Genomic DNA, 14142 nt, shown 5'->3' with positions numbered 1-14142 from the left:
AGAATGACTAGAAAACGCGGCATTTAAAGTGAGCAAAGGAACACCGACTTACATCTTCGAGAAAAATGGGCCTGGATATGGGGAGGATTCTGGAATAGGCAAAGCATAAATATGTGAATAGTTGAGTCTGGAAAGAAGAGACTTATCGTGGAAACTGCTGGCCTAACCTAAGAGAGACTTCATTCTGAAGAAAAATTAGGAGATGCTGTAAATTTTCATGGTCAGCAGGAGAAAAGGAACAATGTTATGTTTCCTTTTAAATGAAGGTGTGTCCATCCCCAAATGGCTACAGAAGAATCTTTTAAAAATCATTTAAAAATAATTTTGGCTGTTTTGCGACCTGGTGACGCTTTGCTAGATTACTGAAAGACAGGATCAAAAATTACTAACGGAGAGAATGCACACTTCCCATAGCACTTAACACACTTGGAGCATCCCTCCAGCATTAACTTGAAACTGGGCTTGTCATTCCTGGTCTCCCACCCAGTCGGTCAAAGCTCACGAAAGGTTCTCAAAATCTACCGATTCTTTAGGATATACTGAGAATAAACGGAAGTTTAAAGTTTCCAAGAGGCCTATATTTTGCCCTATAGGGCCCAGGTTCTTCCAAATACTTCTCAAACGGTATTTGAAAAAAGGTAACTGCGAGCACGGACCTCGTTGGCGCTGAGAATCAACACAGCCCACAGCCCAGCAGTCAAATAGTAACAAAAGTGATCGTCCTCAAGTTCGGGGGGCCAGGAAGACGATAGCCACCGCAAGACGTGCTGACCAAATCGCCGCACTCTCCACTCCCGCCCCGACCCCTCCCGCGGCCCGGACTCACCCGAGCCAGGCCCAGGAGCATGTGGAGCACACGGCGACGAAAGACCGGCTCCACGGCCCGGTAGGCTCGCTCGGGGCCAGGCCGGCCAAGGTCTCCACTACCCCGGAGGACGGCGCCCAGGGCATGCCGCGGGCCCGGCCCGCGGCGCGGAAAGCGCAGGGGGTGGTTCCCGCAACGCCTCTCAGCCGCCATGTGCCGCCGGCCGGTGGTTATGTAACCCGCTGCCTGGGGGGCCCCCCCTCCCCCGAGCGCGCCGCCCCCGCCGCCAACCGCGTTACCCCGCCGCCCGCCCAGCGAGCCCGGCCGTCCGCCCCCGCGCCGCGCGCCGCGCGACCCGGCCCCCGGCCCCCGGCCCCACGCAGGGAGGCCCGCGGCCCTGCGGCCCAGGCCGCGCGGACCCGCCCTCGCGCGCTGGCCCGGCCCCTCCCGCCCTTTCCCTACCTGCACAGGGCGGGCGGCCGACCGCCCCGGCCGCCGAGTGCAGGGGGCGCAAGGCCGCGCACGAGCTCCTCCCGCGCGGGTCCGTCACAGCATCTCCCGGGAGACACGGCCGCCTCAGGCAGGGCGCGCACGCCGCCGCACCTCCAGCCTCCGCCCGCGACCTCGCGGGCCGCTGCAGACCCACAGCCCCTGAGGCGCCTCCGCCGGCTGCCGTCCGACGCGCGGATCCGCGACTCCGACGCCGCCCGCGCCGCCGTTCTGGGTCCTCCTCCCCACCACTCTGCCGCCCACAGACTGATGGCGCCGGGCCTGCTCCAAGCATTACCGCGGGCGGACCGACCAAGTCTTATAAGCCTGGGAGGGGTGGGGCGGGGTGGGGCGGGGCGCCGAGGGGCGGGGCGCCGAGGGGCGGGCGCGGAGGGAAGGCAGCGGCCGGAAAGGAGATCGCGGCGCGGAGACCTGAGTTCTCGCGATTGTTCCGTCCTAGGCGCCGGCTCCGCGGGAATTTTCAAACTCTCGCAGGAGAAGGTAGGGGGAGGGAAGGGAAGCCCGCCTGGCGCTGCGGGTCATTTACGTAAAACAGGATCTCCCCGCCTCCAGAGAGCTCCTGGGGGCGGGAGGAAACTACAAGTCCCGCGATGCTTTGCGCGCCACCCCACTGCGGCGGCCCGGCACGCGTACGCGCGTGGAGTCGGGAGTGGTAGTCTCTGGGCGGGGCCTCCGGGGTCCGCGGGCGGGGCGAGGGTCCTCCTGTGGCGGGAGAGGGGCCGCCACGTTAGCGCGTGCCCCTGGCGGATTCAGCTGGCTGCGCCCGGCTGGCCTCTGCTGCCATGGCGGGAGCGTCTGCCTTCAGTGGTTTTCGTTCCTTGTGCTCGGACTCTTCGTGCCTAAGGTGGCAGTCTGGGGAAACCTTTTTCTGACTCTTATTTTTAAATACCCGCGCTTGCTTTCGTGGCCACAGGTGTCACGCCGCCTAGTCTAATCTTTTTCCTCGTTTTACCCCAAATTAGTTACCGTTTGGTCGCTATAGGGTTTCACTGCGGAATTTCTTTAATTTGTTGTTAGTATCTTTGAAGCTAGTCCCAGCACCAAACGCGTTTCAAACACGGAGATGTCCACTCTGTCCCTGATAGTAAATACCAAATAAAAGGATTATAACGTGAGGTGGTGGGAAGATTGTGGCAGCCGCTTCTGTTATCAGGAAAGCTCGTCCTTTTCTGCTGCCCTCTCCCATGTGTTTTTTGAGATATGCTCCCTTTTAAAAATGTAATATCTTTATTCCTGTAATTTGTGTTTCTTTGTTGACATCGACCTCTAAACGTAACAACGTATTTGTTTGCAAAGGTGTTGAGCTAACCTGAAACTCAAAGGGGTTTTGGTTGTTTGTCTTAACTATTTTAAATAGACCTTTTCAAACAGAAATCTCTCTGGCAAATGTGCTGATTTGTGTCGTGCCCTTCGTCCCCATCGTACACTTAACTTTCTTTGGCACCATCTTGTGCTCAATCCATGCGTACTGAACTTCTTGAGTTCTTAACTCTGGTATCCTGCTCCTGAAGCTGTGTGACATTAGGAAAATCAAGTGACCTCTCTGGGCTTCAATTATCTTTACAGCAAGAGGGACTGGATTAGAGAATTGACTGGTTCATTCGTTAGAGTTCTGTTAACTTTTGTCTAAGGGGCTGCCAGTTGTAAAGTTCAAGCCTCTGTCCTCATACTTATACAGATTAATCAATCAGCTTTCCAAATCAGATTTTAATCTTTCCTTTCATCATTATCAGCAGAATGGTTTCTGTATGGTTATCTATAATCTGGATCAATCCTACCTGTCCTATTTTATTTCCCCCTAGTTCTGAGGATCCTTTCTTAACTGTGATGAGGGAGCAAAAGGCAAACTGAGGGCAAAACCCGAGCTGACACCCCATGACCCCCCCAACTTAAGGTGGAATATTTTTATATGTATATATATTTTATATTATATATATGCATATATATATAATATAAAATATAAGGTGGGATATAATATATACATATCTGATATATATGGTATTCCTTAGGCACGAGTAACTGCCCAAGAACAAGACAAAGGAAAAACAAATGGCCAACTGATAAAGAGCACTGCCATATAGGACTTGAAACTCCCCTATAGTTTGTAACGTCTTAATGATTTACAAGGAAAACACAATCTTAATAATAGACCTCCAGGAACCTATAGACTCAATTTCCTGGAGCCCTAATGTCCCCTTCTGTTCCAGCGGATAGGAAACTGTATGTGATCAGTCACTCTTCACAATCACAATGCAGGTCTTTTTGCCCACGGGTCCTGTCCTTGCACTATAATAAAAACAGCTTTTGTGCCCAAAACGTCTCAAGAATTCTTCCTTGACCATTACACTTGATGATCCCACATCAACTATCCTCCAAACATACTTCTGCCTTTCACTGTCTCCCAGACTCTCCCCTTTTCTAAATCTCATTATCCCTCAGGTCTACCTCAAGCCTCTTTTCTCTCCCAAATCTTCTCTTCAACTTTAGCCCTCATTCATTACTAAGAACTTGCCCTGAAATACGCTAAATGTATGATTCTATGTCTGTTTCCCTGTTTGCCTCCGACTCCCTCCATCTCCTCCACCACCATCACCTTGAGAGCAAACTACATCTCACATTTTTTTAATGCTACCCTCAGAACTGCTAGTAGTTTATTTAAATTCCATTCAAAAAGTGAATTTTCACTTTAAAGCTCTCATTCAACACTTTTCCCTCTTTTTCAGTCATTTAAGCATATGGTAAATTATTTGTTAGTTCGAAGAGATGTTAATAACTATTAAATGGGGGGAAAATCTAGGTTTGGCAGTTATTTAACTGAGTTTGGGAAAAACTGATTAAATAAAATCAAAAGTTTCTTTTATGTAATACCTCACAGTGTTTAATAGGCTTGGCAGTTCCCAAAGGTACTTGATGGTGGACTCCATTTATGCTCTTGGATTATCCGGCCTCATTGGTGTTCCCCTGAATGCACCTTGATAAACCCGGCCTCAGAGCTTTCCCTTACCAGAGGAAGCACATGTCATGAAAAGAATATGGTCATTTGGAGTCAGAAGAACTTGGATTTTGATCCTTTTCCCAACTTTCTGGCAACCTGACTTTAACTAAATTACGTCCCTCTCTGAACCTATTCTCTCTTCTGGGAAGAAGGGAGAATGTTCCTTACACACTTCCCTTGCTGTGCTCTTGCAGAGATTAAAGCGAAGTGTGTGCCCGGCTCACAACATCATTCCCTTTTTACCTATATGGCCAGTAGGATCTCAGGGGTTTTTTTTTGTTTTTGTTTTTGTTTTTTTGTTACGGTTTTGGTTCTGGTAAAAAGCCTACAGCGTGATCATGTCTAGTGGGGACCCTCATGCTTCCATTTGGAATGTTTTATTTAAGAGGCAATATTTCAAGACCGTGCCAGCATCCTGGGAGCACACAGACAACTATGTGATTTCACAGATCTTAGCATCTCATTGAAGTGCTGTGATTTAGATCTTGCTTGTTTTTCAAAGAAATTGGTGGGGGTAGGGAACCTTCCTACTTTAACAACAAACCAACAAAGAGAGCTTGTTTGTCTCAAGTAGAGGCAATCTTTTGTCTCAACAGTTACATTTTCATTATTCTTATAGAGAATATTGGCTAAAAGCAGTGTCCCACCCTTGACTTTCCCAATTGACAATTAGCTCTGTGAGGGAAGGGTCTTATTTTTCTTCTTCCCTGCTATGCTTCCAGAGATGGCATGATGCCAACATAAAAATTAGTGCTAAGATAATTGTTTAGTGAATTAGTGTGTATGTATGATTTTACCATTTAAAGCAAAACATGCAGTATTTGACTAAAAGGGAGCCTGGAGATATTTAGGCTCATTTTACAGATGGGGAGATGTCATTGTCAAGGACATTTGTCTTTATTAAATGATTTTCCACAAATACTTTGGGGTGGATTTTATCTATTCTCTTTTTAAAAAATATATAGACATTAAATCAAATCTACGGTTCAAGAGTCATCTGAGGCCACCAGATGTCCCTATTTCTGTCATTATAGTCTTTATGCACTTGAAAGAATGTTTTATGTGAATGATACCCAAAAAGCCACCGTTTCTTTCTTTCCCTCTGAACGTTGATGGTATTTATCATGAACACGGTAGCACAATGAATCTCTTCTTTAAAATTATTTCCATTTCTGCCTTTCCTTGTTGTTCACGTCCTCTCCCAATGTTACTTCTTAAAATCTGTGTGTGTGTGTGTGTGTGTGTGTGTGTGTGTGTGTTTAAAGATTTATTTATTGGAGAGAGAGAGAGAGACAGGCACGTACACGAACTGGGGGAGGGGCAGAGGGAGAGGTGGAGCAGGGAACCCAACCCTGGGCGAATCCCAGGATACTGGGATCATGACCCAAGCCGAAGGCAGATGCTTAAGGACAGAGCCACCCAGGCGCCCCATCCCTTTTGCCTTTTTCTGATCTTTACTCCTTCTTGTGTCCTCTGTATGGTTTTTTAATAAACTTCAGGTAGATTTGTTGGATTTGATTAGAGAAGGGCGTGGGCGACACAGTATCCATGTTTCATGGTGAAATGTCTCTGAAAATCAAAACAAGGTGTTCACTAGAATGCCTAGGGGGAAAGCCAGCAATGGAATGTCCAGGATAAAATTCAGCATACCCTAGAACATTCCTCTCCTGAAAATAAGTAAGTGTAGAAGACCTATAGGGTTTAGAAGTGAATTATTTATTAGTGGGACACAGAATTCCTGTTTAGTAAAGAAAACAATATAGAACTTTAATAAAATCAAAATGACATCATTAAGATTCTTTTTTTTATGAAATTCTTAAACCTTTTTATTTCTTATTTTTTATAAACATATAATGTATTTTTATCCCCAGACATCGTTAAGATTCTAAATCAGAACTCTCAAGTCATATTTTCCTGTATTGTTTTGTTTCAGTTCCCTATCATTCATTCATTACTTTGTCCATCCTTCAAATATTTATTGAATGTTTTCAGTAGGCTGGTCGTTACTCAAGGCACTGGGGCTACAGAGTTTGATAAGACCAGTATCTGTGTCCTTCAGCAGCTCACTGAGCACAACATAATGAAACGAAAATTAGCTTTTGTTCGAAATATTTCTTATAAAACCTCCTTTCTTTTTTTTTCCAATATATATTTATTTGAGAGAGAGAGAGTGAGCACATGTGTGCGTGCAAGCAGGGGATGGGGCAGAGGGAAAGAAAGAATCCCAAGCAGACTCTGCTGAGCTCAGAGTCCAGTGGGAGGCTCGATCCCAGGACTCTGAGATCATGACCTGAGCCGAAATCGGTAGTCAGATGCTCAACTGACTGAGCCACCCAGGCACCCCTAGCTTTCATTTATTTCTTTTAGAAATAGAATGAGTGCACGCTTGGGAGGAGGGCCAGAGAGAGAGGCAGAGAAACGCACGCAGATTCCCTGCGGAGTGTGGAGCCCCATGCAGGGCTTGATCTCACGACCCTGAGAGCATGACCTGAGCTGAAATCCAGAGTTGGACATTCAACCAACCGAGGCACCTAGGACTCCCCTTTATGATCTTTATTCTTTATTTTTATTTTTATTTGGGGGGGGGAGAAATTTTCGAGATCTTTACAGTGAGACTCCTATCTTCTCTAATCTTTGAACACTAACTCAAAAAGACAGGAATTCTTCTACGATGGCTCTGCTGTGTCCCTCCTCCCTCTTCTTTTTCCAAGTTAAAGTTTCCACTGTAGTCCCTGTTGAGGAGCGAGCTCCCCAGCCTTATTTACTAAGTATCTGTCAAGTGTCCGTTTTCCAAAAGCTGCCCCATTGATGAGGCAACATATGTTTGTCCGATTGGGATTAAGAGACGGCCAGAGAGGGTGTGAATACTGCAGAGAGTATTACAGGATCCTGGGATCGAGTCCCGCATCAGGCTCTCTGCTCAGCGGCGAGCCTGCTTCCCTCTCTCTCTCTCTGCCTGCCTGCCTCTCTGTCTACTTGTGATCTCTCTCTGTCAAATAAATAAATAAAATCTTTAAAAAAAAAAGAAAGAAATGAAATCTAAAAAAAGTTAAAGATAAAAGATCATGAAGATTTCAAAGAGTAAAATACAGTCCCACCGATACTGCAAGACTCGGGGAGAGTTGTGGGGCAGAACCATGAAAGCACAAAGTGATGCATGAAAACCAACCTTGGCAGAGCTGGGTATGACTCCAACCGATTTGGAAACCATTTGTTATGTACAAGAAATCTCCATAAATCATTCAATGACAGTTGCAGGTGGGTCCTTAAGAACCCAATGGCTTTGCTAATGGTACTTAACTAGAATCATTTCTTTCCTTTGCTGTCAAACCTGCATATTGTCAGCCTCCTGGAGAAGAAGAGATCCAAACTGTGGCTCCCAACTTCAGGTGCGCCTTCGCATCCCTTCCCTCCCCACCCCGACTCTGCTGGGCTCTCTTAGGGCAGCTCACAGTCCACACCAAGGAGCTCCTTGGATACAGCTTGTGCAGGTACACCCCACGGTTTCGGAATGAAGACTTATTTCAAGCAGGGAAGTCTTCCTAACCAGTCGCATTTTAAATTCTTAGTGTTCTGAAAAGCTTTAGACGACCAGAAGATGAGAGAAACGTAAAGCTGCGCCATAGTTCCATAAATACGGATATTTCCAGTTGCTTGTTTTAACTCATTTTCTTTGCTCTAAGAGTGAGCAGCAGAAATGGCAAACCCTTCCCCCCACCTGCCAGTCCAGGCGTCATCCTCAGGTCCCTACTTTCAAGCCCAGTGACTCTCCTGACCCCCATCCCCCCTCACCCCTGCACTGACCACCTGAGTGCTTCCCAATGTTTTCTGGGCCCACGAATCGCTGCGTGACAGAGCCTTGTGTGGACAGCGTGGCGTTTTCCGTCTGTTTCCTTACGACGTGCTTTTACTTTCATTCTCTTCCAAAGCTTGGTCTTTCCTTTTGCCACTTTTCTGAATTACGTGGCTCCTATCATCTCTGGGTTTGTGTGCCATCTGAGTCACTTTTTAGCCTTCTGAAAACTTTGCTGACCTTCACTTGTTTCCAGGCATTTCTATGGCGAACCATTGTGTTTGTCGTTGAAGGCTGGGAGGAGGAGCTTCAGGAGCGAAGCATCTGGCTTGGCAGCCCCTCAGACCCCCTCAGGGTGAGGGCACCATGACCGTGGCTCCAGACTCTGCCTCGGAGGTCCAGAAACTGGGCCATGCCAGCACTTCCAGAGCTCATTTGTCTCAAGGAGACGGACTTGTAGGAACCACATTCATTAGAAGTTTACATATAAGCCCAAATTCTAATTTATTAACTTAGGGTAGTGGATATGTCCTTGCTTCATCTAGGATCCCTGTAAGTCCTCTCCAGAGCACCCCCTTTTCCGATGGTGAGGTACCCGGGAAAGGGAATAATAAAAGATTGCTTGATGAACATGAAGTCAGAGTTTGAAGGGGGGAATTGTTTTGAGAGAGATTTCATCCAGGCCGGAGAAGCCCGATGACTCACAATGGCCTTACAACAGAGGACAGTCTGTGCTGGATAAACACGGCCAGCTCCGGGCCCCTGACTTCCTGTCTCGGGAGAAAAGGTTCACTGCTGCCAATGTGAGCGCAAGGCCAGTCCAGACAGGGCCCAGTACAATGGATGGGGGTTCTGCTGGCGAAATGACAACCAGGCTGCTCCCCGAGTTTGCTTCCAGGTGCCTTCAAGGGATGTAGGGGTCGTTCTACTCTTCCCAACCCACATGGATCCATCCAGTCTCTTGATTCATTCCCATTGATGGTCAAGTCTATCCAGGATATGTGTGAATTTCTGTTTGTTTGTTTTTTTAAATGATTTTATTTATTTATTTAACAGAGAGAGAGAGAGAGAGAGATCACAAGGAGGCAGAGAGGCAGGCAGAGAGAGAGGGAGGAAGCAGGCTCCCTGTTGAGCAGAGAGCCAATGTGAGGCTCTATCCCAGGACCCTGAGATCATGACCTGAGCCAAAACCAAGAGTCAGAAGCTCAACCGACCGCAGCACCCAGGCGTCCCATACATGCTTCTGTAATTCTAACAGATCATTTATGAAAGGCCTTGTTCTTTCTGCCGTAATATACTTACTGTCAAATCATGGCAGAGAATGGGGGAGACAAAGCACGTTTTACAGGGTTGTTTGCTGTGGCCATCACCCCGATCCGTGAATATAGGGAAAGAGAGCTCGGTGCTGGGAGAGAGCACAGTCTGACCTGGCTTGGAATCCTGTCTCTACCACTCATTCCCTGTGAGACCCCGAGTGATTTACCTGACCTTTCGAAGCCAGCGGGCCTCCAAGCGTGGTCTTCAAACAGCATAGACAGGTCTCTAAGGAACTCGATGCCGCCACCAGAATGGGAAATCATTCACTAAGTGCAGAGACTTTGTCTCAAGAGGAACTTTCTCAGTGAAGAAAGCAGTGTGTTGATTTACCTTCCAGCCCTGTCTCCTTAGCAATAAAATTGGGAAATAATACCAACTAAGCAGAGCACTATTATAGGGATAAGATTAATGAGGACACAGGATCCATGCCAGGACTACAATACATAATTGTCTCTTCTGTTATTTTGTTGTTATTGTTGCAGTTCAGCCCCGCACCGGCAGAGGAGTTTCCTAGCATTAGAGCTCAGCCACAGGCTCACAGAAGCGATGAGAAGCAGGAGGCTGAGGGCTTACGCCTGTCATTCATCCCACAGCTCAGCAGCGCCAGCATGGACTCCTCATGTGGACACTGGGCGGGAATAGTGCCCTGCTTGAGTCATCACTGGGACTTAAAGTATACAGCCTATGTAAAACCATCAGGATGGTGCCGAACCCATAGTCGGGTCCAATAAATGCTAGTTGTCTTCCCTCGTTTTGACCAGCTGTGAGGATACTTTCAGGAAGGTAGCCTAATATTCAGGGAAACAACCATAGGCAAAAGTTTTCCAGGGGTGACAGTGACTCCAAAACTCAAAAAAAAAAAAAAAAATTAAAGTGAGGAATAAAAAGGAAGGACCCTGCTAGTAAGAATGAAAATAGAAATACCATAGTGTGGTATTTTTCTCTAACTTAATGCTGTGAGATGCACGTGAACCTGAACTGTGGCTTAATACGGCCCTGTTGAAAGCAGGGGACTAGTGTCTCCTACGGAGCTCTCACATGAACTGCGGGCTGTGCTTTCTGACTGAGCTGAATGTCCTTATTCTTACGTGTTCCCAGAGTGACTGATCCTTCTCACCTCCCCTGCCTTCTTGATGTGGAGTGTGTGGTCGCTGTGACTGCTGATAGCTTTTCCACATTGCAAAGTAATGGAAAAGACTAATTACTGTTCTATTGTATAACATAACCATCAGTCTGTAGTAACACTTGTGTATGTGTGTGTGTGTCCCTCTCTCTCTCTCTCTCTCTTTTTTTTCCAAAGAGAGAGAGAGAGAGAGAGCACATGGAGGGGAAGGGGCAGGAGGAGAGGGAGACTCCCAAGCATGCTCCATGCTCAGCATGGAACCGGAGGTGAGGCTCGATCCCATGACCCTGACATGGTGACCTGAGCTGAAATCCAGAGTCTGATGCTGAACCAACTGAGCCACCCACACTCCCCTTTCTAATGATTTTCTTAACAACATTTGCTTTTCGGGGCGCCTGGGTGGCTCAGTGGGTTAAAGCCTCTGCCTTCGGCTCAGGTCATGATCCCAGGGTCCTGGGATCGAGCCCTGCATCGGGTTCTCTGCTCAGCAGGGAGCCTGCTTCCTCCTCTCTCTCTCTCTGCCTGCCTCTCTGCCTACTTGAAATCTCTGTCTGTCAAATAAATAAATAAAATCTTTAAAAAAAAACATTTGCTTTTCTCTAGCTTTATTGTAAGAATACAGAATGAAATACCTATATAAAATATATAAAATATAAAATAATCAACGATTAGTGTCATTGGTAAAGCTTCTAAATAGTAGTCTATTTGTAGGTAAGTTTCGGGAGTCAAAAGTTACATGTGGATTCTCGACTGTGTGAAAGGTCTGCATTCCCAACCCACGTGTTGTTCAAGAATCAGCTCTACTTGGAACCTAACAAGCACTCAGGAAATATTAGCTATTCTTATGACCTCTATACATTTAAGAAAATTAAGCAGATGCCTCTAGTTTCTTCAAATTCCACATTCCCTTGTTTACTACCAATCTACGTATATTTAGTAATAAACTGAGAGTTTGACCTTAATCATTCTCCTGTGACAGAAGGGTGTTACTCGTATTGCAAGAAGATTGTGCTTTCCACACAATCAAAGTGTTGTCATACGGTCGGCCTCCCATGGAGGCACTAGGAAATTCCCAGTGTATGTGCGAGTTCAGTCGGGACATCAGTCACTCTTGGCCCACTCACCTGTTTGGGGAATAATTGTGTGGACTCTTGGTCTCTGTTTTGGGTGGAATTGTGTCCTCCCTAAAACATACATTGACACAGATCAATGGAACAAGATAGAGAACCCAGACATAAACCCATGAATATATGGTCAATTAATCTATGCCAAATGAGGCAAGAATATACTTCAGGGAAAAGAGAGTCTCTTCAAATAAGTGGTGTTGGGAAACATGGGCAGCCAGCATGACCAAGAATGAGACTGGATTGCTTTCTTAGGCCACACACAAGAAACTCAGAATAACTGAAGACCTAGCTGCGAGACCTGAAAACATGAGGCTCCTAAACCAAAACAGACATAATCTCTTGGACATCAGCCTTAGCAACATACTTAGGATATATGCCCTCAGGCAAAGGAAACAAAGCAAAAGCAAACTGTGAGGGCTACCCCAAAGTGAAATGTTTTCTCACGGCAAAGAAAACCATCAACAAAATGAAAAGACAACCTATTGAGGAGGGAGGGAGGAGATATTTGCAAATGATTTCTGTGATAAGGGGTTAATATTCAATACATATAAAGAACTGATACAACTCACCACAAAAAAAACCAAATAATTCAATAAAAAAATGTATACATGTATAGACATTTTTCCCAAGAAGACATCCAGATGGCCAACAGACACATGAAAAGATGCTCACCATCAGGGAAACGCAAATCAATGAGCGATCACCTCACACCTGTCAGCATGGCTAGTATCAAAAAGACACAAAATGACAAGTATTGGTGAGGATCTGGATAAAACGTGTAGGTGGAAATGGACATTGGTGCAACCCCATGTGAGAAACAACATGGAGGATCCTCAACAAATTAAAAATAGAAATACCGTATGATCCAACAATTTTGCTACTGAGTATTTACCCAGAGAAAATGAAAACATTAATTTGAAAAGATATATATGCACCCTTCTCTTCATTGCAGCTTTATTTATAATAGCCAAGATTTGGAAGCAACTCAAGTGTCCGTTGATACATGAATGGAAAAGATGTGGTATATACACACACATTAGAATACTACTCGGCCATAAAAAAGAATGAAATCTTGCCATTTGCAACAACATGGTTGGACCTGGAGGGTATTATGCTAAGCAAACTAGTTGCTCAGAGAAAGACAAATACCGTATGATTTCACTTATATGTGGAACCTAGAAAACAAAGAGCAAACAAATGAAAGGGGAAACAGACTCATAAATACAGAGAACAAACTGGTGGCCATCCGTGGACAGGGTTGGGGGGAATGGGCAAAATGGGTGAAGGGGATTAAAAGGTACAAACTTCCAGTTATAAAATAAGTCAGTCAGGGAGATGAAAGGACAGCACGGGGAAAACAGTAAGATTGCAATAACGTTGGATGGTGACAGAAGGTGACTACACTGATTATGTGAGCTGGAGTAATGTATGGAATTGTTGAATCACTCTGTTGTACAAAAACCAATAAACGTTGTATGTCAACTGTACTTAAATAGCAACAACAACAAAAAATTTAAAGCTATGATGAAATCCCAACCCCAGTATCTCAGAATGTGAGCTCATTTGGAAATAGGGTGATTGCAGATGTGATTAGTTCCGTCGTCATACTGGAGTAGGATGGCCCCTTAATGAACATGACTGGTGTCCTTTAAGAAGACAAGAGACACAGACACAGAGGGAAGGTGTCCCTGTGGAGGCAGAGATTGGACTGGTGCAGCCCCAAGCAAGGAACGTCTGAGGCCACCGGAAGCCAGAAGAGATGGGGAGGATCTCCCTAGAGAGGCTTTGGGGGAAGTGTGGCCCTGCTGACACCATGATTTTGGACTTCTGGCCTCCATGACAGTGAGAGAGCAAGTTTCAGCTTGCGGTCATTTGTTACAGCAGCCCTAGAAAACGAATCCAGGCTCCTCGACCAGGGAGTAGAACGGAGAGGCAAGTCCTGGGCCAATGGCGGAGAAGTGCCAGTCCTCAGCTGGAGGACTCCGTGTTGTCTGCAAAACCTGCTTCCATGAGGCGGGTCCATGAGGTGGGGCTGGAAAGCGAGGAGGTGCTTGCAAGCTCGAGCCAACCCTTTGGGACTAGAGAGGGATAGAATGAGATCCAGAGGCCTTCTCAGAGAGGCTTTCCCTGATGCCCCCGCTTAGGTGCGTCCCTTCCTCTCTCCCTCTTTCTCCCCTCACCTGCTGTGTCTTCCTGGCACCAGATGACACACGTTAACTTCACCTGTCTACTGTCTAACTTCCCAAGGACAATTTCCACCACAAGAATGGGGACCATTGGTAAAATTTATCAAGTGTCCTCTCATGTCCCTTTACTTTGCACAAGTGATAGTAAAAATATATATATTTTTTCATGTGTCTCCCTATATTTTGCACAGTTTTTGTCCTTTTAATCAGCAAAGGGTATTTAAAACTACAAGTTGTAGGGGGCTGGTGGCAGGAACTGGAGTTTTCTCTCAAGTTTTGTTTACTG

General features: G+C 46.3%; 1 protein-coding gene across 2 annotated transcripts in view; it reads right to left on the bottom strand.

Annotated features, from left to right (window-relative positions):
- The window catches only part of AHCTF1 (AT-hook containing transcription factor 1), an 84625-nt gene extending 83036 nt beyond the window's left edge, over window positions 1–1589 (bottom strand). The window contains exon 1 of one of the 2 annotated variants that reach the window (XM_045982312.1): window positions 1268–1589. In XM_045982312.1, the coding sequence (XP_045838268.1) occupies window positions 1268–1589 (322 nt within the window). The remainder of the gene's footprint in view (window positions 1–1267) is intronic. The other variant, XM_045982315.1, reaches the window with a different exon arrangement.
- Window positions 1590–14142: the final 12553 nt, after the last annotated feature.

Source organism: Meles meles, chromosome 17, assembly GCF_922984935.1.
Source record: "Meles meles chromosome 17, mMelMel3.1 paternal haplotype, whole genome shotgun sequence".
Classification (NCBI taxonomy): Eukaryota; Metazoa; Chordata; class Mammalia; order Carnivora; family Mustelidae; genus Meles; species Meles meles.
This window is presented reverse-complemented; position numbering and strand designations above follow the sequence as displayed.